Raw genomic sequence first — 27,542 nt, forward strand, 5'->3', positions numbered from 1 at the left:
TCAATATGATATTAATATTGACAGAACTTCATTCTGAATAATTCATATCAATTTGTCAGAAGATGTCAAGATGGCTGTCCGGTGTATTCCTCTAATATAATGTAAGATAATATTTAAAGAAAAGAAAAAAAGATGAGTGATACATGAAGCAAAAAAATGTGAGGAAAGTAGATAAATACACTGGTGGGTTTAGGAAGCAAAAATAGATTAACAGTTTAATGCTCTAAAAGGGAATAATGGAGAGAGCAATGTCTTCTACCCATGAACACTCCATTCTTTCAATTTCTTCTTATAGGAAGAGGACAGTTAGAACTTTGAGTCATATTCTAGACATTCTCTTCCTGAAGGAAACATCACACCTGTCCTTTGAATAAAGTGGGCACTAAAAAAAAGCATTAATGCATTTTATAGTTTTTGGCCTCATTAATATGCTGTGTTTTTGCATGCTCAACATTTTTTTGTTGACTGTGTGAGTTACAGCTTGGCGAGGTGTGGCTAGGGCTGCATTAAAAGAAAAAAAATAATTTAACTCCCAAATGACAGAAAATTTAGGCAGTGAGATCGCAGGGGCATGATCTGTACACCAAAAACAAATTATTTTAGTTAAAGTTGTTTTTGTGCTTAAGATGTCCCTTTAATATTTCTAGATCATATTACATGAAAAAAGCATGTTAAATCGTACCCTACCGTTTCCTTTAATGTCTTGGCCCCTATGTAACCTTTGAGAATTGACCAACAAAGGGTTAGCTTTCTGAATGCCAGCTAACCCTTTTACCATCAGAATGATAATAAGGGTATTATGAATGTGATGTGAACTTACATGAAGCAAGGTGATTGATCAATAAGATTCTAGAAATCAGAAAGCAATTGTGAGATCAGAAGAGTGTTTTTTCCCAACATAAATAGATATCCCTTTTCCTCTTTCCATCCTTCTGCATTAATGGACAAAATAACAAACAAAAACTATGTCTGATGGGTACACAGCGATGGCAATCTATTCTGCTTTCATCGACACACATCCATTGCATTATTCATTAATACATTAAATAACTGTTTGCTATTACAAAACAACTATTTACAGTACTTTATGCTGAATTATTTGAAGCCATCGGCTGAAAGATTTTAAAAGCCATGTCATGCATGGCCTTTTACATTCATATAACAAGTGAGAAAATGTCAAGAAATAAATATGACGGAAAAAAACAGGAAACAGATGTATATTTAAAGAAATGTTTCCTAATATGAAATTATACTCTGAAAAAGAAATAAAGCTCAAAGGAGCGAGGCGGGGGTGCATTTGATACAACAAATATGCTGGATCATGTTCACAAATGTCAGAAGTATTTTCATGGGTACAGTAGACTGAATAAATAGATTTTATATATTTGGATCCAATGCTCTTCTAGTGATGTGTGCAATAAATAGTGTGAATTTACTTTGGATTAACATTCCACTGCCTAAATACAAAAATAGAGATAACAATCACTGTTAAGTAGATATACTACCAATGAAAATATGCATGCATTTAATTATGCATTATTTCATTGGGGGCATATAAAAAAACAAGTTGTAAACTATGCAGATTTATTGTCTGCAGCCTTTGCAATCCCTCCCCTTCTAACCCCACCCAGACTGTCTGTGGCTGTCCAATCACATACTTCCCAATGCAGCTCAATGAGAAGTCTTTGCAAGGCAGGTGCTCTGGGCAATTGCTGCCTCTTGAGCTTAGCCCCACTGAGCTAACCAAACCAGGAAGTAATAGGACCGGTTGTCTGTGTCAATTTCTATTGAAAGCAGCACTTTTTGTAAAGTGAAAAAAAGGAGGACACAACTGATATACACTGATCAGCCACAAAATTAAAACCACTGCTAATATCGTGTAGGTCCCCTCTGTGCTTCCAAAACAGCTCTGATGCATAGAGGCATGGACTTCACAAGACATGAGAACCTGTTCCATGGTATCTAGCACTAAGACATTAGCAGCAGATTGTTTAAGTCCTGCAAGATGTGAGGTGGGGCCTTCATATATCAGATTTTTTGTTCTGGCACATCCCACAGATGCTCAATCGGATTGAGAAATGGGGAATTTGAGGCCAAGGCAATACCTTGAACTCTTTGGCACGTTCCTCCATTCCTGAATTTTTTTTTCAGTGGCAGGGTGCATTATCCTGCTGAAAAATGGCACTGACATCAGGGAACACCAATACCATAAAGGGGGTGCACATGGTCTGCAACAATCTCTAGGTAGGTGATTAGGCAGATTAGGCAACCTTCTTGCATTGCTCCATTTTCTAGTTCTGTTGTTTACATCCCCATTGAAGGCAATTTGCAATGCATTATATGTTCTGACATCTTTCTTTCAAGACCAGCATTACATCTTTCAGCAAATTGAGCTACAGTAGCTAGCCTTCCCTCTTTCACTGTTCTCACCGTGACATCCAGACGACCAGACGTGGTCGCCCCATAAGTACCCAACAGGGAATTTTAACCTGGGCACTTTGCTGTCCTGGGCCTTCTATCTACCTTTGAGCCACAGCAGTTCCTAGTCCTTGGACTTATTCTAGGCCTGCTCATCCTGGCTGGTCTGCAGCACTGGAGGTTGGACTTTGTCTATGGCTGTGCTTCACCTGAGATTGATCAGTCATCAGCTGGGTATATAAGCACTGCCTCACCCTGGGAACATTATCAAGTCTTTGATCCTGTTGTGTGTATTCAGTTCCTGTATTCCAGTCTCTTAAACTTAAACTCCATATTGACCCCGGCTTCTGTCTTTGTTTATCCTGATCTCTGGCATCCCTTGACTTCGGTTACACTTCGTTATCCTGACCTCTAGCATGCTTTGACTTTGGCTATCCCTTGACAATCTTGCTGTTTGTGTCCTTGTCGGTACTGCATTGGAATCACCTTTCCTGCACAGCCCCCGTGCACAGATTCGTAGTCCAGTTGGCTTCTTATCTGGTCACCTTGGACTGTGTCTATCTGGAAGGGTGAGCAAACATATTCGCGCTACAGACTCCCATCTCAGGTAAGAACCCTGACACTCTCCCCACATGCATCAATGAGGCTTGGGCACCCATCACCAGTTGTTCGTTCTTGCACCTTTTTTGGGAGGTACTAATCACTGCATACTGGGAACACCCCACACAACTTGCCATCTTGGAGATGCTCTGACTCAGTCACCTAGTCATCACTGTTTGGCGTTTGGCAAAGTCACGGATCGTTTTGCTTGCCCCTTTTTCCTACTTCCAACACATGAAATTCGAGAACTGAATGTTATTCACTTACTGCCTTATGCACTGATCGGTTACATTATTTAAACCACTGACAGGTGAAGTGAATAACATTTATCATATTGTTATAATGGCAGCTGTCAAGGGGTGGGATATATTGGCCATCAAGTGAACAGTCAGTTCTTGAATTCCTTGTACATTTTTTTTAGATTAGGTGGATGGATAGGTGAATGTACTTAGTCTACCTGGGGAAGAGATGGCAGCAGGATGCACTATTGTAAGAAGGCAGGTCAGCGGAGGCAATGTTATGCTGTGGGCAATGCTCTGCTGGGAAACCGTGAGTCCTGGCATTCATCTGAATGTTACTTTGACACATACCACCTACCTAGAGATTGTTGCAGACCACATATATCCCTTAATGGCAATGGTGTTCCCTGATGGCAGTGGCCTCTTTCAGCAGGTTAATGTACCCTGCCACATTGCAAAAATTGTTCAGGAATGGTTTGAGGAACATGACTATGAGCTCAAGGTGTTGCCTTGGTCTCTGAATTACACAGATCTCAATCTGATTGAGCATCTTTGGGATTCAATCCATGGAGGCCCCACCTTGCAACTTAAAGAAGGACTTAAAGGATCTGCTGCAAATGTCTTGGTGCCAGATACCACAGTCCATGCTGTTTTGGCAGCATGATAGGGACCTACACAATATTAGGCAGGTGGTTTCAATGTAGTTGCTGGTCAGTGTATATCTCACCTCTTGACAGGTGCCATTGTAACAATATAATCAATGTTCTTCAATTCACCTGTCAGTGGTTTTAATGATGTAGATGATCACTGTGTATTCCTCATTATCGTAGTCCATAGTGTAAGAACCACAACGCCACATTCCTCTTTCTTGCTGTCGTAATGATTAGCATAAGATAATTTCTCTAGGGTTTCAATGCTTTAAACTCTTTTGCAGATAGGTAATCACTATTCATTATCCCTTTTCATTGCAAAGACAGATCTGTTAAAATGTCCTCCTTCACATTTAAATATATTTTGGCTATACTTCAATTTACCTATATTTCGGATTCTCTGTGATCTAATCATTATGTTTGCTACTGAGAAAATATAAAATGCTATTTTGAGGCATTTTCCTATGATTATTGTTATTTACCACATTAATAATACCTAATTCGGTATTTAAATGTTTAAACTAATTGTGAGGAGTATCATTGACATATTTAGTGTAATTATGTCCCTCTTATTCTATCAGGCCTTTATCACAGTTTGTCATTAATTAATTGTATGTTTTGTTTACGCAGCTCTTTAATACAATAGCACTTATAACAGTGAGCTAACCTTCCACAAACCAACAAAACCTATAAAAGATTTTATCTTATTAACATATTATGTTGACTTAACCCTTAAATTTAAAAAAAAAATGTGCATTTGCAAGGTAAAAATTATAATAGCAATATTAGATCTGCAATAACTACTTGATAAAAGCGACAATAATCTATTAGAAAATCGTTGTCGGAAATCTCATTATCGATTTGTTGGTCTGCCTTACCACCAAGACACCTAAACACACACATACAGCAACAACCAGTGCAGGATGGTTGAAGGAGGTAGCTGCAAAGTTTGAAATTCCTCCTGAGAAAATCATTGTGATTGTACACAACAATGCTGCTGATATTAAGCAAACTTAATGGAATAGAATCATTGGTGGACCAGTATTCGTTGAACGGAGCACACCTTGTCGCTATCAAAGTCACCCATTAACTGGTACCTTATTCTTATTATAAATCGTTAAATTTCACCATGCAGTGTGTTATGTAGACAGAGAAAATATCCAATCTCGTTGAAGAATAAGGAATGGAAAAGGTTCTTGACCAACCCGAGGGAATTTAATGAGATACCATTTAGTGGAGCAAAAGCAGTATATCCTGACTATGTAGCTGGTTAGCTCTCAAAAAGTATAAACTATAATGTGCACTAATCATATTGCAAATAAATTGTACATGTGACGAAATGCCTTTTGTCACTGGGTTTATTGGTGACAAGCTGCCCTTTACCCCTGGCTGTTGGAGGAGCCTGATTGCCAGCCTCTTACCTGTTGACTATGGTCCCTGGGAGATTTGGCCCTTCAGGTACAACATTTGGGCATATTGGATTTGTTGCTGCTGCTGGCCCTTTAAAAAACATCCATGGACATATTATGGCTTTTAGGAACAATGTCCCTTTAAGACTGTGTAGCAGATTGCATTCAGGCTGTCTTCAATATTATGTATGCTATTATGTGTTAGGTAAATTGTAAATGTGTAGGTTCTATGTGATAAATGTAACAGTATGTATTTTTACGTCTTTTATTGTCCTTTCTCTGCCATGTGGCTAATGGAGTTTTACCTCTGTCCTTGGAGATAATTGGATTACTTCCCAATTATCTCCAGGATAGAGACTATGTGGAACTTGTTTTGGGAAGAAAAGCCATGCTTCATTTGGTAACAAAGGACTTTCCCTTAACTTTTGAACCACTGGTCTGATTCGCGCCATTTTTTTTTAATATGTTGTTCCCCTGAATGGATTGATTGTGAAGATGTAATTTTTATAGAGATTGAATGTATGGTTTTAGAGTTATGAAAGTTGGGTAAAAAGTATGTTTTAACTGTATGTATAATTGAGTTTCCTCTCGGGATAAGGGGAGGGGATATGTGGGATGTAACTGTGATATGATTGGTTGTTTTATCCCTCCCTGTGGGCGGTCCTGTATTTGCAACAACTGTAATAAAAGCCAGACTGGGTGTACTAGCACCTCAGATCATCTTGTACCTTCATGAAGTTTCGGCTCATGTTTGGGGGATTGGAGAACTACAATCTGGGGATTGCTATAATCACTATACTCCCCAGGGTATAATCGCTGAGCTCTGCTAAGAGCTTGTTCCTGCTCTCTGGAATTCGGAGAGGTCCACCTACTGGAAGCTAGACCCTGGTCTTGGGTCCAGAGTGGGTGGAGTCGGCGAGACCCCAACCAAGCTGCGGCGGTTTGTGTGGTCTGCAGTGGTTATGGTGTCAGGCAGAGTGCTTGGAGACCCCGGAAAGCACTAGGAGCATCCGTCAGCGGAGGGTACCCGGTCGGGGTGCCAGCGGTTCCGTTACAGTACCTATCTTGTTTTAATATATCCTTAAATGTTCCACTTTTAAGCATTGTCTGCCATCTGCTCCTATAAAGACAATCACTATGAAGCCATGTGCTAAGGATTATGGGATGCCAGTGCCACATGCTTCTTGTTAGGATGCATATCCAAGATAACTTAAATCTGTGACAGTGGTTATTGTGCCGGAAGTCCCCTCAGCCAAACTGTTTTCAAACAGATTCACTTTTATCTGGCTCCCTCCTAAGGCCTACAAACTGAACTCTCATAGTGTATCTTTCACATTAACAGGGTTATTCACTAAAGTGACAATACAAGGTGAATTCAAAGTGAATTTCAAATTTAAATTCAAAATTGCTGAACTGGAAAAAATATCTAAGCCAGCTATGCTTTACATTCAGCTGCTCTGGCCTTAAATTTTAAATTCACTTTGAATTCTCATTGGGGTGAATAACCCTGTAAATACGTAAATTCCTATATGTCTTTTGATGGAATTCATTACAAACAGAAAGAACAATTCTAACAATACTCTCCTGGTACTCCACAATCCAAAACGTTGAAATTCCTCCACAGTAGTATACAGACAGGACCATCATGCAGGCAGTATTAAATAGAGCACCTCTATTGACATGTAGTCTTTTTAATGCCCCCTATATGTCTGGCCCTGACTGTATGCTACTTGACAGAATTAATTGGCCAAGAGGGAAAATTGGCCAGGCACGTGACACTTCCAAACAATGACAAGGATCGGTTTAGCACTGATAATATGAGAGGATATTTAATTTTTAATTTTATATTTTTATTGCGGGTGGGTATCAAAGTGCATATAGGCAATATTAGCATGTATCAAACGTTCAAATAGTAATTTACAAGTTGATATAGCCAAGAAGCTGTGAGTATGTCCAGAGATAAGAGTCCAATGAAGCATTAGCCAGATATTAACTCTCTGTAACCCTGGAGTAGGGGGAGGGGGTGGATAGGTGTTAATCACAATGCTCGCTAGTGTAGGAATACATAGTGAAGCACATCTAGTATAAAAATGAGGTTCCGTTAGGAACTATTAGGTAAATATAACATTCTTCTCAAAAGAAATTATAAGCAGTAAACAAAAAATATAAATGAGTGTAAACAGGATGTCCTATAAAAGGGACCATTCATCAAAATAAGCATTTATAAGAGTGTCCTTAGCAAGTAACAGTGGAACCACTCGGGATGAAGACCAGAACATTTTTGACGCCCTGAGTGTGGGTGGAAGGTGTCTCAGCATTTGATGTAGTGGGAGTAGAAAATGGCCAAACTTTGGAAAAAAATGTTAGCTTCTGGCACCGATTGGAGCTTGTGCCTCTTCCCTCTTCTGTCAACCAGCAATTATTCTCCCATTCTAGCATCATCTTCTGTACTATTTGCTTGTGTTTTTTTTCTCTCTCTCACCCCTCACTCTGTGATCTTCACACAAGATATCTACGACCCTCTGCGAGAATGGTGTCTATTTTCTAACAAACCTGTGTCTTATCTGCACTCATGTCGCTTTAACCCCTGTATCACAACTCAACTTTAAATTCTATGTGTTGTCTTGCTCAGAAATGCTTCAGACTTGAGAAAGCGAGGTTCTCCCGAAAGCTTGTCATTAAAAAATGCTGTTAGTCCAATAAAGGTATTAAAGGATATGAATTGTATCTGATTTTTACATATATATATATACACTGAACAAAATTATAAACGCAACACTTTTGTTTTTGCCCCCATTTTTCATGAGCTGAACTCACAGATCTAAGACTTTTTCTATGTACACAAAAGGCCTATTTTTTCTCAAATATTGTTCACAAATCTGTCTAAATCTGTGTTAGTGAGCACTTCTTCTTTGCCAAGCTAATCCATCCACCTCACAGGTGTGGCATATCAAGATGCTAATTAGACTGCATGATTATTGCACAAGTGTGCCTTAGGCTGGCCACAATAAAAGGCCACTCTAAAATGTGTAGTTTTATCACACAGCACAATGCCACAGATGTTGCAAGTTTTGAGGGAGTGTGCAACTGGCATGCTGACTGCAAGAATGTCCACCAGAGCTGTTGCCCATGAACTGAATGTTCATTTTTCTACCATAAGCCATCTCCAAGGGCTTTTCAGAGAATTTGGAAGTACATCCAACCGGCTTTACAACCGCAGACCACGTGTAACCACACCAGCCCAGGACCTCCACATACAGCATCTTCACCTCCAAGATTGTCTGAGACCAGCCACCTGGACAGCTGCAGCAACAATCGGTTTGCATAATCTAAGAATTTCTGCACAAACTGTCAGAAACCGTATCAGGGAAGATAATCTGCATGCTCGTCAGCATCATCGGGGTCTCGACCAGACATGAGTGGGCAAATGCTCACATTTGATGGCATCTGGCAATTTGGTAAGGTATTCTCTTCACGGATGAATCCTGGTTTTCACTGTACAGGGCAAATGGCAGAGAAGCATGTATGGCGTTGTATGGGTGAGCGGTTTGCTGATGTCAACGTTGTGGATCGAGTGGCCCATGGTGGCGGTGTTGTTATGGCATGGGCAGGCGTATGTTATGGTGAACGAGCATAGGAGCATTTCATTGATGGCATTTTGAATGCACAGATACCATGGCGAGATCCTGAGGCCCATTGTTGTGCCATTCATCCACGACATCACCTCATGTTGCAGCATGATAATGCACAGCCCCATGTTGAAAGGATCTGTACACAATTCCTGGAAGCTGAAAACATCCCATTTCTTGCATGGCCAGCATACTCATCGGACATGTCACCCATTGAGCATGTTTAGGATGCTCTGGATCGGCGTATACGACAGCGTGTTCCAGGTCCTGCCAATATCCAGCAACTTCACACAGCCATTGAAGAGGAGTGGACCAACACCCAACAGGCCACAATCAACAACCTGATCAACTCTATGCGAAGGAGATGTGTTGCACTGCGTGAGGCAAATGGTGGTCACACCAGATACTGACTGCTTTTCAGAACCCCCCCCCCGGACCATCCCAATACAGTAAAACTGTGAACAATATTTGAGAGAAATAGGCCTTTTGTGTACATAGAAAAAGTCTTAGATCTTTCAGTTAAGCTCATGAAAAATGGGGGCAAAAACAAAAGGGTTGCGTTTATAATTTTGTTCAGTGTATATAGTGTAGATTGGATTAGCCGTATTAGTCCAGTAGACAAGATGCCAAAATACCAGAGAATTGTAGTTTGCAATGATACCATTCTTATTGGATTAACAATATATTTCAAAGACAAGCTTTCAAGAGTTTTCCTCTCTTCCTCAGGTCTGAAGCAATACTGAACAATCTGATGGAGTTTAACACTTAAACTTGGTTTGTGTTGTTTTTTTTTTCTTTTTTAACTAGCTAATTGACTCTCCTCTGTTTATTTACTTTTTCTGGCTATAACACATAATTATATGTCATTTGTTTGCGTTGATATGTGTTCTGCAGTAGCACAAGGTCAATGGTTTGTGTTCTGTTTCGACAGAATAACAAACTAATCTAACTATTAAATAGATGCAGGTGCGATGTGTACAAAAATGTAGAATGTGTAGAAAATTTATTTGATCCCACGGTTGTACCAACCTCTTGTGTTAAAGATAATTATTGGTTGCATAATACTTACTAGCTTACCATTCCTATATCTACATATGGAGGCAGTCTGGTTCAGTACCATGGAGCATGCCTTAACAACATAATTGATACACATTGAAGCCAAAAAAAGACCAAGTGAATACAATTTGTATATATCTAGATATAGTACAGCTTTATCTGGGAATAAATAGTTTTATTCTGTGATATTTGTACTATCCTATCCACTATAATTTAAACATTTTATAATTGAACAATCCTGCTGATGGGTGAGATGGATGTACTTTATACAGAGTCAGATGGTTATATACATGTGTATATATGGGTATTTACAGGTATATGAGTATGTATGGTATATACATATTTATTTGCACCCTTGAATTTCCCGATAAGATTCTATCTGTCATGGTGAATGACACCAGGGTGGACCTGGATGTTGTCTGATGGGACTGGGAGGTTATGAACAATTTTTTCAAGACTTGATATTTGGATAATTACAATAGGAGTAAGTTAGATTTATTCACAATTTAGAGACCAGTTAAACCAGAAAAGGGCTCGCTCCCAACACCATTTTTCTTCTTTTTTGTCTTCACTTGACGGACATAAACTCAAAACATAATTTCAGGAGCAGCCATCACATTCTTAATGAATAGCTGCATTATTAACTAAACAAATAGCGTTTACATTACTAAAGAGTACTGCAATATTTGATAGATCGTAACCTGTTACACCAGTAAACTTACTTTGTTAGTTTTCTCCTTAGCCGTAATGAGAACTGACAAACTGACAATACACTGGATTCGAAGGTACACTCATTCCGCGTTTCTCATTCTTTATTGCTCTCATGTTTATCTGCTAGCCCCTCGTGAATTCAATGCGCCATGTATCTTTATGTCGGCCAGGTGCTTTATGCTGTGTTAAGAAAAGAAAATGCTTTCTCCTTAATTCCCCTTTCCTGTTGGATAATAACATTGTACGCCAAGGCTCTTCAGCCTAATGAGGCATTATTAAATTATCTGAAATGTTTTTTTCCTGCATAGAAGAATCATTTTGAGGAGTTATGAGCACAAATAGACAATAAGTTAATACATTTTTGCTAGTGATGAATTAAAATGCAAAGTAGCTATTTTATTTTAAGTTAGTATTATAAAAATAACATTGTATATACATACAAAGTTCCGATTCGGAACATAAATTGGATAGTGCAAATTAGATCCTTTGAATCCTTAGTATAGTAAGCAGGATACAATTCAATGAATTATCTTTTTTTTTCTGCATTTGAAGTCATTTGCCTTTTATAGACCCGAGAATTTCTGATCAACAAATGTTTTAAGAGTGCTACTGTAAGACATTGCCTCTGTTCCAATCCTAATTAATATTGTCATAAAGAAGTATCCTGTAGAAGCCAAATTGGACACATTTTATAATGAGCTTCTTGCCATTTGGATATTTTGTCAAACATTTTGAAATTCATTTTGAATTTATTATTACCTCCCAATAATTTACAATTTATAAAATAACCTCTTGTGTGAGCTGAGGACATATTCTCAAAATGTCAGCCCCTTGTTAATTATATATTAAAGATAACTCTTACTATCTCTTAACGTAAATAAAGTAAAGCTTCTACATAGCAGATCCATAAGCAAATCCATAGTTACAGTGCAACAATTCTCTGAACTCCGGGTCTTTACATGTCTTATTCTAGCCTTGTCTCCTCAGATATTCTGCACTAACGTATTTGTTCTATCTTCATTTACAAAATGCAGAAAATCCCATAAATCCAGGTTTCCCAAGAGTGTCTGTTTTGAACCTCGAGGATGTGTAATATATGGCTGTCATCTCCTAGGGCGATGAATCTTCAAGTTAATCCAATTTGCAATTTGCTATTATCTTTAACGATATTTATTTGTTCTGAAAAAATAGTTTCACTTTAACTTCTGTAACCTCAGTGTATTGATTAAGAATTGTTGATAAATTCAGATTGCATTCAACTGCCAGAAAAAAAATCACCCGCAGGCATCATAATTACTTGAGTAAATGAAATTTGTTTTTAAAAAAACGAAACCTATTACTTTTTTCAGAGCTCCAGCAGTGATATAAAAAGGTGAAGATTAGTTTTTTTGTTATATTTTATATGCTTTTATTTTTCATATTGTTCAATTCCTCAAACAAAACACAAACTGTGAGAACACATTAAAGGGCACCCAGACCACTTCTGCTCATTGAGGTGGTCTGGGTGCTGTGTCCCTTTTGCACTTAGTGCTGCAATGTTAAACAGCCACTTCCGGATTCGTAACAGACTTTTGGTCCATTATCTGATGCTGGACATCCTCACGGACCTCCAGTGTCAGATTTTCCCCATAGAAAAGCCTTAAATAATGCTTTCTCATGGGGAGGTCTAATGCGCACCGGCCATTGCCATGCATGCCCATTAGGTCTGCGGAACCTGACCCAGCGCCGGGGAACATCAGCACTGGATTCAGGTAGTGGCTGAAGGGATTTTAACACCTTCAGCCCTGTGGGAGGGGGGCAGCGTGGTAGGCGGGCACTCAAGGAGGGTTTGTTTTCCTGGCACTATAGGATCCCTTTAAAGTAGCTTGCCTAAAAACAGCCTTGGTAAATAAATTAGTGTATATTTTTCAGAAAGTATTCTAAGTTTCAATTTTGATTGTAAGTTCATTAATGCAGGTCCTACTTCACCTCTTGTCTAGGCCAGTTAATTGTCGTCAGATATTCCAAGGTCCATAATTGTGAAGTGTTACGGAATATTTTGGCATTATATAAAATATGATAATTAAGTGTTCTTGCATAGCAAGACCACTTAATGTTATCTCACATATATATTATTCTTATTCTTATTATAGCCAAATTTGCCACCCTAACTCCTCCCACAGTTTTTACACTACATAGAAAGAAATATACCGAAACGTGCGGATTGTTCCCGATCGGATTGCTATTACTTTGTGGAACGTTTCGACAAATGGTTCACGGAATATCGTCGTTCTTGTGGCGAAATTGGTCCCATAGGAATGAATGGCAAAATGTTCAAAACTAGAGTGGGAGCTGGCAAAAGCTGAAAAATCAGGACATGATTTCTAAACTGCCACCACTCCCTCATTTTTAAGCCCACCTATGCATCAAAATGTAGGTCTGGGTCTTGTGATTCTCACAATATAAAGCTCTTCGCTGTAGGATGTATAGTTTTTAAAATACGACCGTTTGAAGATGTCAACCGCCAAAATACTCTGACCTGTGCCAGGCTGGAGCAGCAAGTGATGTCATAGACAGGGCCTTTTGTCCACCTGCTAATGTTTTTATAAATGTATGTTTTAATGTAACTGTGAAGCACTTTGGGCAACAACGTTGCAATTAAATGTGCTATATAAATAAATAATAGTTTTCTTTTCTATTTATTACATTTTGTATTTCATATACTCAACAATTTCTCTAGATTCCTTATATGACTGCCCTGATGGTTAACAACCATCAGGAACATCTAGAGTAGTGGAAATCATTTGATTGTCTATATCAGGGCTGCCCAAAAGGTAGGTCCCCAGATGCTGTAGAACTACCACTCCCATGATGCTTTGTGTGCCTTTAGAATGACAAAGCATCGTGGAAGCTGTAGTTTTAAAACATCTGGGGATCTACCGTTTGGGCACCGCTGGTTTATATTAAGACCCACATACACTTTTAAAGTTAATATGCCAATCTTTTTCTACGAGTACTTATTGTTCATCCCATTACTCTAATGCCTGAGTTCTAGATATTGCTCATACATTCTAGAACGTTGTTGTACAACTCCAATCAACCCAGAAAATAAAATATGTTCTATGTGTCACATTCAACATTTTAGTAACCTTTCCAAATATAGACTAAATTCGCTTTGCTTGTTTTAAATTGTTTTCTACAGCAATAGTGTTTAGTACCTATAGATGTGAGACACACTGGCTTGTAACCCACCATAAAACCATTTAAAAATATAAAACTTAGAACTGTATATATTTAAATTGCACTCAATACATAGCTACAAGTGCAAGGGTTTCATTTCCATATTATAAACTACAAGTAATTCACTATCTAACAATGTAGAAGGATTCTGAAGTATTACACTAGAAGCAGAACTACCATTTTGTCACATAAATAAGGTGTCACAAAGAAAATATGAATTAAAGCAATGGCAAATGTATGAATTGGTTATTTGCTTGAATGAAGCTAACTATTGCCCTATGTGTGCATAATACCCATATACGATTAATACAGTAATATTGAATAGCAAGATGCTATCTGCCAGAGGCCATTGATTCTCACTCTAGATGACTTACAGCTCTCCAAATTCTCATCGAGTAATTGAATGCAAAAAAAGGTACATACCTCTAGCCCTCAGCCTGCCAGTTCCCTACAGCTCCTAGGCTGTTCATCCCATGTACACCTCCTGGTGAGCTTGATTGGCAATGAGTTTCAATATGTTCAGCAAAGTCTTGAATTAGAGATATTTTAAACACCTAAGGGGGTCCTAATTTTAGAAATATATGCTTTTAGATATATATTACACTTTTTTTTAGGAAACAGCGGCATGTAAATCACACATTATGCATATGAAATGTTAACATAAATATTGCCACACTTGAAGCACAGTTTTGGTATCAGATTACACACAGACCAATGTATTGTTATTTTGCTGCTTTCATACGTACTAATGTGTAATCAATTAACGATGTGAGAATATGGACTATATTATAATGTTTAGAGGGAATATTATTGACATGCTGATTGGAACATTATTTAGTGTAACCTGACATGTGACACTGTGGACACCTAAGGCACTCATCATTTCAGGAATATATCCTTCTGGGGGCTTTTTTCATATTTTGGGAAGTGCTTTGTTTGAAAACAATTTCTCATGTATGTTGTAAAAAATAGAGCATGGAATCTTGCTTTCTGCTGTCTCAAGTATGACTACATGGGCATTGTACATGTTTTAAACATGTCTCTTTCTTTTTACATAAAGCATTTTGGGCTTTTAAAACAAATTTTATTGAATTTTTGTGTGAATTCTGGATTAACATACGTAGACACTGTTATCGATATTAATGCATTTGAGGAATCATATATTTTATCAAACATTACATAATCAAAGGCTATAATTAGTATTTACTTGTTTGTATTGTGCACAACATGCAAGATTAAAGTAAGCTGAATGATAACAATGATCTGCAATGGTTGGCCTCTTGGGTCTTCCTAGCGTAACAAAAAACTATGGCAGCACTGAAATAGTTGGTATTGGTGGTCTAGGTGCAATTATAGAGAAACTGAACTGGAATGGCTTTGACCGGTAATGAGTATTATAATAAAATGTAGTCTGTATATGTGTTTAAAACAGACAGATGCTGCTTTGATGTACGATGCCGTTTACATGGTCGCCATCGCAACTCAAAGAGCCGCGCAAATGACAGTAAGCTCTCTGCAGTGTCACAGACACAAGCCTTGGAGATTTGGACCTCGATTTATGAACCTCATCAAAGAGGTAGGTTTGTTTTCATCTCTGTTATCACATTGTTTGTTAAAAGTTAAGGCATTTTGTAAGTTAGTTTTAAACATAACATCATGTTCCGCATCAGAAACAGCGCTTTAATTTTTTTTATTTTTTTTATATAAACCTACATTTAAAAAAAAATAATACTGCTTTATTTTATTTAGCCATGCATGTATTTATTTTACTGTCAAGTTATTTTGCATACAATTATTTTACATTTGCAACTTTTTTGTCCTCGGAAACCGAGATCTACATTTGAGGTTGTCCATTATGTCTGCATCCTTTGATGAATGATGACAATGTCTCTACATTCATGGTCTGCAAATAGGTAATGCACTGTTAAAGCTTTACAAAGACCTTCCATATTGAATTACGTTTGAAAAATCCCATCAAGTATAACCTTGCTAGGTGCTCATTATTATTTATCCGGTAGGAGTACTCTTCCAATCTTTCCAAAATGTTTGTGAGGACAGGCAGACAAGGCTAAACTATACAAGAACCAGTTCCCCCTAAAATCATAAACATAAATCAGAGCTAAGGTCAGGGATAAAAGAGAAAGAACGTCAGGAATTGTAGATTAGATTAAATAATCGTCCGGTTTAAGGGGACGCGTCACTTTTATAGAATTTACACTATTGAATAATACGTACCAATAGATTGTGTTAACCTTTTTTTTCATGAGATGCTCAGTTTGCTTTTAAATTTAGATTAAAGATTTTAGAAAATTACATCACAATCCAGTTCGCACTAGGCAAGTCACGGCAACAATGCAAATGAAGAGGCAACATATGAACATTGTTTAATTTCTCCTCTTTCTCTACACTGACTGCCAGGTGAAAAGGACAGAGCTTATAACAAATGACTGACAGAGAGCGATAATGGAGAAGTCACGTTTCAGAATGAGGAGAGGCAGCGTTCTACATGTAATTAACTTTTTTTCATATGTCTAGCACACTTATTGACCCTTAATAGGCAACACACGGGGTGGGTGGCAGTACTGTAACACGTCTGTGTAATACAAATGCAAATACAAACATACAAAGCGCAGGGTTTAATTTTTATTTTTTTTCGCTTTTGTATTACACAGCCATGTTACAATGCTGACGCTGAACCCATGTGTTCTCTAATAAGGGTTAATAAGTGTGTAGATGTTTAGAAACATACCCCTGTCTGCCTCAAAGATTTTGCCTTTTAGCTAAAGACAGCAAGGTGAATTGTTAGTGTAGGTCTCCCATGGGAGGTTTTGCCTTGATGTGGCAGGTGAGCTTACACTTAAATGGCTATTGGAGTGATACTGAAACTTTATTTAAATGTGCATAGGGATTTGGGATAGTGCGCAAATAACTATTTTTGCAAGTATTACCTTCAATATAGCTCATCAAAGAGACGATCCCAGGAAATGTATTTGAAAACATGTTGTAAAACACAAACATAGAAACATAGAATATAACGGCAGATAAGAACCATTCGGCCCAATTTTTTTTTTCTAGTCTGCCCAATTTTCTAAATACTTTCATTAGTCTCTGGCCTTATCTTATAGTTAGGATTGCCTTATGCCTATCCCACGCATGCTTAAACTCCTGTACTGTGTTAACCTCTACCACTTCAGCTGGAAGGCTATTCCATGCATCCACTACCCTAGTAATACTAGTTATACTCCCTGATATTATTTTTTCAACCTTTGCCCCTCTAATTTAAGACTATGTCCTCTTGTTGTGGTAGTTTTTCTTCTTTTAAATATAGTCTCCTCCTTTACTGTGTTGATTCCCTTTATGTATTTAAATGTTTCTATCATATCCCCCCTGTCTCGTCTTTCCTCCAAGCTTTACATGTTAAGATCCTTTAACCTTTCCTGGTAAGTTTTATCCTGCAATCCATGAACCAGTTTAGTAGCCCTTCTTTGAACTCTCTCTAAGGTATCAATATCCTTCTGAAGATACGGTCTCCAGTACTGCGTACAATACTCCAAGTGAGGTCTCACCAGTGTTCTGTACAATGGCATGATCACTCCCCTCTTTCTACTGCTAATACCTCTCCCTATACAACCAAGCATTCTGCTAGCATTTCCTGTTGCTCTATTACATTGTCTGCCTACCTTTAAGTCATCAGAAATAATCACCCCTAAATCCCTTTCCTCAGATGTTGAGGTTAGGACTCTATCATATATTCTGTACTCTGCCCTTGGGTTTTTATGTTCAAGATGCATTATCTTGCACTTATCCACATTAGATGTCAGTTGCCACAACTCTGACCATTTTTCTAGTTTACCTAAATCATTTGCCATTTGCCATTTGGCTTCCTGGTAAGTTTTATCCTGCAATCCATGAACCAGTTTAGTAGCCCTTCTTTGAACTCTCTCTAAGGTATCAATATCCTTCTGAAGATACGGTCTCCAGTACTGCGTACAATACTCCAAGTGAGGTCTCACCAGTGTTCTGTACAATGGCATGATCACTCCCCTCTTTCTACTGCTAATACCTCTCCCTATACAACCAAGCATTCTGCTAGCATTTCCTGTTGCTCTATTACATTGTCTGCCTACCTTTAAGTCATCAGAAATAATCACCCCTAAATCCCTTTCCTCAGATGTTGAGGTTAGGACTCTATCATATATTCTGTACTCTGCCCTTGGGTTTTTATGTTCAAGATGCATTATCTTGCACTTATCCACATTAGATGTCAGTTGCCACAACTCTGACCATTTTTCTAGTTTACCTAAATCATTTGCCATTTGGCTTATCCCTCCTGGAACATCAACCCTGTTACATATCTTAGTATCATCAGCAAAAAGTCATACCTTACCATCAAGGCCGTCTGCAATATCACTAATAAAAATATTAAGGAGAATGGGTCCAAGTTCAGATCCCTGAGGTACCCCACTGGTGACAAGCCCAAGCTTCGAATATACTCCATTGACTACAACCCTCTGTTTCCTGTCACTCAGCCACAACACGTAACAGGAGAAAATAGAGATGTATTCTTACATTTTATTTGAACGAGTACTTATCAAGGAAGTCATTACAAAAGAAAATGCTTTAAGTTACAAACAATTTAAGGCTGACTTTATGTGTATGTTTTGCAAATAGAGCATTGAACATATAGAACAATATCAAGGTCACTTTATCTATCAAGTCAAACATTTTCAAACTTCAAATGTGTCTTTATTTCTTTTTATGACTAGAGAGGTCGAACTTAGTTTCTAATTGCTTTAAAGATAATTAATTTTATTATATTGTTTTGCTCCATAAACTATCATTAATAGGCTTTTTATTATTTAGTGTAGTTGATTGGTATTCTAATTCTAAAAAAGAGGAGCAACAATCAAGTATTGGGCTGATAATTTATATTATTTTTTGGGGGCTGATAATTTATATTTTTTTTTCTAAAAGGTTGAAATAGTGAAATGAAAAATTAAAAGATTGAGCAACCAAAGTACAGTATATGATGTTGAAATAAATCTTATTGAGAATTGAGAAAAGAATTGGCAGTTTTGCGTAATATACAGGTGATACTCCAAAAACTTAGAATATCGTGCAAAAGTTCATTTATTTCAGTAATGCAGCGTAAAAGGGGAAACTAATATATGAGAAAGACGCATCACATGCAAAGCAAGATAGTTCAAGCCGTGATTTGTCATAAGTGCGATGATTATGGCTTACATCTCATGAAAACCCCAAATCCACAATCTCAGTAAATTAGAATATTGTGAAAAGGTGCAATATTCTAGGCTCACAATGTCCCAATCTAATCAGCTAAGTAAGCCATAACACCTGAAAAGGGTTTCTGAGCCTTTAAATGGTCTCTCAGTCTGGTTCAGTAGGAATCACAATCATGGGGAAGACTGCTGACCTGACAGTTGTGCAGAAAACCATCATTGACACCCTCCATAAGGAGTGAAAGCCTCAAAAGGTAATTGCGAAGGAAGTTGGATGTTCCCAAAGTACTGTATCAAAGCACATTAATAGAAAGTTATGTGGAAGGGAAAAGGGTGGAAGAAAAAGGTGCACAAGCAGTAGGGATGACCGCAGCCTGGAGAGGATTGTCAGGAAAAGGCCACTCAAAAGTGTTGGGAATTTTCACAAGGAGTGAACTGAGGCTGGAGTCAGTGCATCAAGAGCCACCAAACACAGACAGATCCTGGACATGGGCTTCAGATGTCGTATTCCTCTTGTCAAGCCGCTCCTGAACAACAAACAACGTCAGAAGCGTCTTACCTGCACTAAAGAAAAACAGACCTGGTCTGTTGCTCAGTGGTCCAAAGTCCTCTTTTCTGATGAGAGCAACTTGTGCATCTCATTTGGAAACCAAGGACCCAGAGTCTGGAGGAAGAATGGAAATGACAAATCACGGCTTGAACTATCTTACTTTGCATGTAATGCGTCTATCTCATATATTATTTTCCCCTTTTATGCTGCATTACCGAAATAAATGAACTTTTGCACGATATTCTAAGTTTTCGAGTATCACCTGTATGTTCTCTTGCATTGCTATGTCACAAAGATGCACGGACACATAGAATGATACACACAGACAGACACATACACAAATAGACAGACAAACTGACACAGATCCAGATTTAGATAGGAATATAGAGCACATTTGCACAGCATTTCCCATCACTTGTGAAAAGTTCATTGAAGGAATTAATAATGGCTAGCATTCAAGGTTCTTACTCCCAACATATTTAATGTGTCTTTTGTATAGACTCCAATAGTGAAAGTGAAGTAGAGTACTATATTCAAAAATATGGATGCAAATTACACTTTCAATTAAAATGTGCCTTTCAATTTATCCTATACACTTTGTGTTGAAAATACTTTTAAAGATAATAAAATAAACTAATACAATTCACATTGTAATCAGTGATATAAAAGAAAAAATGCAAAGAAGTGTCAATGTTATACTCAATGTTAGACTCTAGAAAATATGTTGTCTGCTCCCCACCTCCTTTCTGCCAACACTGCATGCATTCATTTTGCTATTTGTGTATTTTGTGCTTGGTTGTGTGTGTGTGCGAGTGTTTATAGTTACATAGGCTGAAAAGAGACATGCATCCATCAAGCTTAGTCTTTCACACATCTGCTTTTGATGTTGACCAAAAGAAGCCAAAACCCCCAGTTTGAAGCAATTTCCAATTTTGCAACAAACTATGAAAAAAATCCTTCTTGACCTCAGAATGTCAGTCAGATCTCTTCTTTGATCAAGAAGCTGTTACCTGACATTAAAAATGATATCCCTGAATATTATGTTGTTGCAAGTATTCACCCAGTTGCTGGTTAAACATCTGTACAGATAAAACCACCTCTTCAGGCAGAGAATTGCACAACCTTATTGTTCTTACTGTAAAAAAAAAAAAACATTTCCTTTGCCTTAGACTAAATCTACTTTTGTCCAGTCTAAATGAGTAACCTCATGTCCTATGTACAGGGAGTGCAGAATTATTAGGCAAGTTGTATTTTTGAGGATTCATTTTATTATTGAACAACAACCATGTTCTCAATGAACCCAAAAAACTCATTAATATCAAAGCTGAATATTTTTGGAAGTAGTTTTTAGTTTGTTTTTAGTTATAGCTATTTTAGGGGGATATCTGTGTGTGCAGGTGACTATTACTGTGCATAATTCTTAGGCAACTTAACAAAAAACAAATATATACCCATTTCAATTATTTATTTTTACCAGTGAAACCAATATAACATCTCAACATTCACAAATATACATTTCTGACATTCAAAAACATAACAAAAACAAATCAGTGACCAATATAGCCACCTTTCTTTGCAAGGACACTCAAAAGCCTGCCATCCATGGATTCTGTCAGTGTTTTGATCTGTTCACCATCAACATTGCATGCAGCAGCAACCACAGCCTCCCAGACACTGTTCAGAGAGGTGTACTGTTTTCCCTCCTTGTAAATCTCACATTTGATGATGGACCACAGGTTCTCAATGGGGTTCAGATCAGGTGAACAAGGAGGCCATGTCATTAGATTTTCTTCTTTTATACCCTTTCTTGCCAGCCACGCTGTGGAGTACTTGGACGCGTGTGATGGAGCATTGTCCTGCATGAAAATCATGTTCTTGAAGGATGCAGACTTCTTCCTGTACCACTGCTTGAAGAAGGTGTCTTCCAGAAACTGGCAGTAGGACTGGGAGTTGAGCTTGACTCCATCCTCAACCCGAAAAGGCCCCACAAGCTCATCTTTGATGATACCAGCCCAAACCAGTACTCCACCTCCACCTTGCTGGCGTCTGAGTCGGACTGGAGCTCTCTGCCCTTTACCAATCCAGCCACGGGCCCATCCATCTGGCCCATCAAGACTCACTCTCATTTCATCAGTCCATAAAACCTTAGAAAAATCAGTCTTGAGATATTTCTTGGCCCAGTCTTGACGTTTCAGCTTGTGTGTCTTGTTCAGTGGTGGTCGTCTTTCAGCCTTTCTTACCTTGGCCATGTCTCTGAGTATTGCACACCTTGTGCTTTTGGGCACTCCAGTGATGTTGCAGCTCTGAAATATGGCCAAACTGGTGGCAAGTGGCATCTTGGCAGCTGCACACTTGACTTTTCTCAGTTCAAGTTTTTGCGCCTTGGTTTCTCCACACGCTTCTTGCGACCCTGTTGACTATTTTGAATGAAACGCTTGATTGTTCGATAATCACGCTTCAGAAGCTTTGCAATTTTAAGAGTGCTGCATCCCTCTGCAAGATATCTCACTATTTTTGACTTTTCTGAGCCTGTCAAGTCCTTCTTTTGACCCATTTTGCCAAAGGAAAGGAAGTTACCTAATAATTATGCACACCTGATATAGGGTGTTGATGTCATTAGACCACACCCCTTCTCATTACAGAGATGCACATCACCTAATATGCTTAATTGGTAGTAGGCTTTCGAGCCTATACAGCTTGGAGTAAGACAACATGCATAAAGAGGATGATGTGGTCAAAATACTCATTTGCCTAATAATTCTGCACTCCCTGTATATTCCTGTTTATGACTAGATTTCCAGACAATGGTTTGCATTGGCACTAACTATATTTGCCCCCCGAGGCATATTTTTTAGATTACATTAAAGATTTAGATAACATTTAAGATTTACATGTGTTAATATTTTTTCATAACTAAAATGTTGCATTTCTTTGCTGATTATTTTTTTAGCATGCATCTGTACTTTTTCTAATGTTATAATATCCTTCACTAGAACAGGTGCCCACAATTACACAGCATATTCAAGGTGTGGTCTTACCATTGATTTATAAAGAGGTAAAATGATATTCTCATTCATAGAATTAATGCCCCTCTTTATACATGACAATACCTTACTGGACTTAGCAACTGCCAAATGACATTGCATATTGTTGCCTAGTTTGTTGTCCATACCAGTTCCCAAATCCTTCTCGTGTGTGGTTATCCCTAATTCACTACCATTTAGGGTGTAAGTTGCTTGTGCATTCTTTACACAGAAGTGCATAACTTTGCATTTTTCTACATTAAATTTAATCTGCCATTTGAGTGCCCAGTCCAACTATCTGTCTAAATTACTCCGTGGTGAAGTAATATCCTGTTAACATTGTATTACTTTACAGAGTTTAGTGTAATCTGCAAACACTCAAACAAAACTTTCAATGTCTATTTTAAAATAAATTATAACTATGTTCAATAGAAGCGGTCCCACAACAGAACCCCGAGGGACACCGCTTACTACTTTTGTCAATCTTGAACATTTACCATTAATAACAACTCTCTGTACTGTATCCTTAACCCCTTAAGGACACATGACATGTGTGACATGTCATGATTCCCTTTTATTCCAGAAGTTTGGTCCTTAAGGGGTTAAGACAATGATCTATCCAAGAACAAGAATTTTCAGCTGGATTAATTTCTTTGTTTGAATACTAACCTATTGTGTGGAACTGTACCGAATGCCTCAGTAAAATCCAAGTAGATCACATCCACTGCAACATCCTGATCTTTACTTCTACTTACTTTTTTGTAGAATACAGTTAAGTTAGTTTGACATGAACTATGTTTTATAAATCCATCTTATATCTCTAAAATAGATAAATAAAGCAAGACATAGCGCAACATTGTTTTGACATAGAGTAACAAAGCACTTCTTGGTTGCACTCACAAATAAGATGTAATAAATTAGCCTTAAAGGTGCCTTTCCTATTGGTTGTGGGGGGTTGTAGCCCTCTCCTGATGGATGTCCCATTATGGAAGCCAAATTCAGGAACCTCAATAATGTTACAATCCGGATATATGATGAAAGGTACAAAATAGTTTCATTGACATGTATAGTAAAAATGTAATTTAAAAGAACAGTTGTTAGAAAAATAAAATCCAAACGAGTCCTAGGCATTTCATTCTCCATAGAGAACTCCCTCAGGGTCCAATGTGTAAAACAAATTCAAGTTATATGTAAATGCCTAATACAGCCTAATTCCATCCTTCCATAGTCCCCCTTTAAATATGGATAGCCATGGAAGTTCATTGATGGTACAGTGAGCATTGACTTCCCTTTTCAGAGCCATTATCGGAGGAAGGACATAACAAGGCCCACAATACCACCAATGTACTTCCATGGCTAGCCATATTAAAAGGGGGACTATGGAGGGGGTGTGGCCGACTGCCGAACTGAATGCCTGCATGCGCACATTGAATCAGCTCCAGGGCTTGCAGGCTCACAATCCGTCTAATTGGAGGTATTAATCAAAGATGGGGAACCCTAAACGTTCTCAAAGCTCACAGAAGAGCCACAGCTACAAAACCGAGCTCAGTCACCAAACTATTTAAAGATTATGTGGACCGCATGTCGGAGCCGGCAGAATCCAATATGGCACTGACGGCCTCTCAGCCAGAATACAACCCGCCAAGCCCAACACTGTCGGAAGGCTCAACGAGATCTGCAGACTCGGACATAAAAAACATTCTCTGAAACCTACCTTCCCACCGAGATCTGGAAGCCTCATTTCAAATGAAAATGGAGGGCCTGAGCTCCAACATCCGCCATATAAGACAATGCAATCACTCTTCGACACCCACCAAATATATGATTGCTGGCAAACACTGCACCCCACAAAAAATGATTACTCCTTTTATTCACATCCGTCAGGTTCTTACTCGAGGATCCATATGTTCTTCCTCCCATACAGATACCTTAACTTGGTCGGCCATTGTGCCTACGACCTGATCACATGGTCAGACCATGCACCGCTATCTCTGGCCATTACAATTCCTTCCCTATATTCATCTAAGGCCCACTGGAAATTGAACAATACGCTTCTGAACGACACCAAAGTGGTGGCCCAAATTAAATCAGAGCTGAATCAATACTTCTCGCTCAACACTTACCCGGAATCAACCCACCCTATTATATGGAAGGCACACAAAAGTACAATCAGGGGTAAAATCATCCAAATTGCATCCTTACATAAAAAGCACAGTAACATAAAAATGACCTCGACCTGTCCACATAAACGCTTGATAGAAAAGAGGACCGAGTTGTCCATCCTCTTGGGCATGCAAACGAAACGTAAACTCCTAATAACCAAGAGTCTCTACTATGCCCAGGGAGAAAAGTGGCCGACTCTTAGCACATGCCTTAAAGAAACAAAGGCAAAATACCTTAATATCGTCCATAACTAATGTCCAAAAATCCCTTGATCTTCCTATCAACAGTGATGAATTTACACAGGAAACAAGAACTCTCCCCCTGGGGAAAAGCCCAGGCCCACGGCCAGTGGTGTATCCTGGTTTTGTGCTGCCCTAGGCAGGACAAAACTCAGGCGCCCCCTCCCCCCCTACGCCACCCCTTCCCCCCGCCCCGCCTTCTAAATACACAGACACACATTCACTGACAGATACGCATACACTAACAGAAACACACACACACTAACAGACACACACACTAACAGACCCACACACTAACAGACACACACACACACTAACAGACACATACACACTAACAGACACACACTAAGACACACACACACACTAACAGACACACACACACACACACACACTAACACACACGCACACACACACACACTCACTAACAGACACACACACACTCACACTCACTAACAGACACACTCACTCACATTAATACTTTTTTTTTTACTTTAACCCCCCCAGCCTCCTTACCTTTGGGAATGCTGGGGGGGGTCATCTTTCTCCCTGGTGGTCCAGTGGCTGCTGGGCGGTCGGGCGGCGCTGGCGGGCGGCTGGCGAGGGAGCACTTCCTGTGAGCTGTCTGCTCAGCTCCCTCGTGCACCGCAGAGTGAGGCTGGGAGGCAGAGCCGGAATATGAAGTCATATTCCGGCTCCCAGCCTTACTCTGCGGTGCGCGAGGGAGCTGAGAAGACAGCTCAGAGGAAGTGCTCCCTCGCCAGCCGCCCGCCAGCGCCGCCCACCGCCCGACCGCCCAACCGCCCAGCAGCCCGCCGGCATGTCTGTTAGCCGCAAGGCTAACAAGACATTTGCCTTGGGCATTTGGGGGCGGCTTTTTTTGCCGCCCCCTGGCGGCTAAAACGTCCCTGCTCACGGCTAAATACTATAAAACATTTGCATCTAACCTTTGCACCTCCTTCCTCCACTTCTTCAACTCTCTGCTCAAAAACCCAACACTCCCTCCACAATCACTCTCGTACCCAAACCTGGAAAAGACCCTAACATATCTGGATGTTATAGGCCCATATCCCTGATTAATATAGACCTCAAACTGTTTACCAAAATTTTAGCCAACCACCTCCGTCGCCTGCTGATATACCCTGACCAGTTGTGCTTCATTCCAGGCAGGGAGGCTAAGAACAATACGATGAATAGTCTCAATCTGATCCACTTCGCAAAACTATCTATTAGCTCCAGTCTACTACCGTTGATTGATGCCAAAAAGTAATTTGATAGGGTAGACTGGACACTGATGCATGCCACCCTAGAACATATGGGTTTTGGCAACAACTGGTTGCAATGGCTGGGTGCACTATACTCCTCACCGGCAGCACGACTGCGCATAAATGGCCAACTATCAGAACCAGTATCGATAACCAATGGCACGAGACAGGGGTGCCCACTCTCACCCCTTCTGTTTGTACTAGTCCTAGAGCCTTTTTTACAAGGCATTAGAGACAATCCCCAGATTCAGGGAACCGCGTGGAAGAGGTCAAACACAAGATATCTGCCTTCGCGGCGTGACATGTTATTCATATTATCAGACTCGCTACAGTCTCTACCTCATATAATGCACGAGATGACACAATATAGCTCAATTTCCAATTTCCAGGCCAATCTAAGCAAATGCGAAATCCTGCCGTTAAACATACCACCAGCAACCAAAATGTCACTACAACAATCTTACCCTTTCACATGGGCCAACCCATCCCTTAAATATTTGGGAGTACCTATTCCCAGCTCCCTATCACAATTATACGATTGTAATTTCCCACAACTGCTACAAGCCATCTAAGGACCTCCTGTCATGGAATGTCCCTCACTTCAGGTGGTTTTGCAGATTGAACATCTCAAAGATGAATATATTCCCTTGACTACTATTTCCCTCCCAAAGCTCTTATTCACTACACTCCGTCAAACGTTTACGGCCTTCATATAGGCACACCCGAGACACCCATACTCCTTACTCAGAAGACCAAAGAGGGAGGGGGGACTGGGGCTACCAAATGTAGAAATGTACCACCATGCCATACTCCTAGCTAGGATATATGATTGGGCAGAAACACAGCCTCCTCGAAACAGTGGGTTCAGCTTGAGAACTCCTTCTTCAGGGTCCCTATAGACACAATCCCATGGCACAAATCGGGACAAGTCTTCCTACAACACCAAGCCCATCCCACTATCACCCCCACACTTAAGATTTGGGCTCATATCAGACACCACAAAGACCTGTCCCCATACCCAACGCCTCTATACCCGATCTCACACAACCCGCTATTCCAACCGGGATTGTCAGGAAACACCTACAAGGATTATTACAACACCCCATATTTGACATTAGGCGCCATATTAGATAA

At 39.3% G+C, this 27,542-nt stretch overlaps 1 protein-coding gene across 6 annotated transcripts in view; it reads left to right on the forward strand.

Annotated features, from left to right (window-relative positions):
* The window catches only part of GRIK1 (glutamate ionotropic receptor kainate type subunit 1), a 479,351-nt gene that overhangs the window by 317,499 nt on the left and 134,310 nt on the right, over positions 1-27,542 (forward strand). For all 6 annotated transcript variants that reach the window (XM_063448077.1, XM_063448103.1, XM_063448095.1 and 3 more), the window contains one exon: positions 15,364-15,507. In XM_063448077.1, the coding sequence (XP_063304147.1) occupies positions 15,364-15,507 (144 nt within the window). The remainder of the gene's footprint in view (positions 1-15,363; positions 15,508-27,542) is intronic.

The sequence above is a fragment of the Pelobates fuscus genome, chromosome 1 (genome assembly GCF_036172605.1).
Source record: "Pelobates fuscus isolate aPelFus1 chromosome 1, aPelFus1.pri, whole genome shotgun sequence".
NCBI lineage: Eukaryota > Metazoa > Chordata > Amphibia > Anura > Pelobatidae > Pelobates > Pelobates fuscus.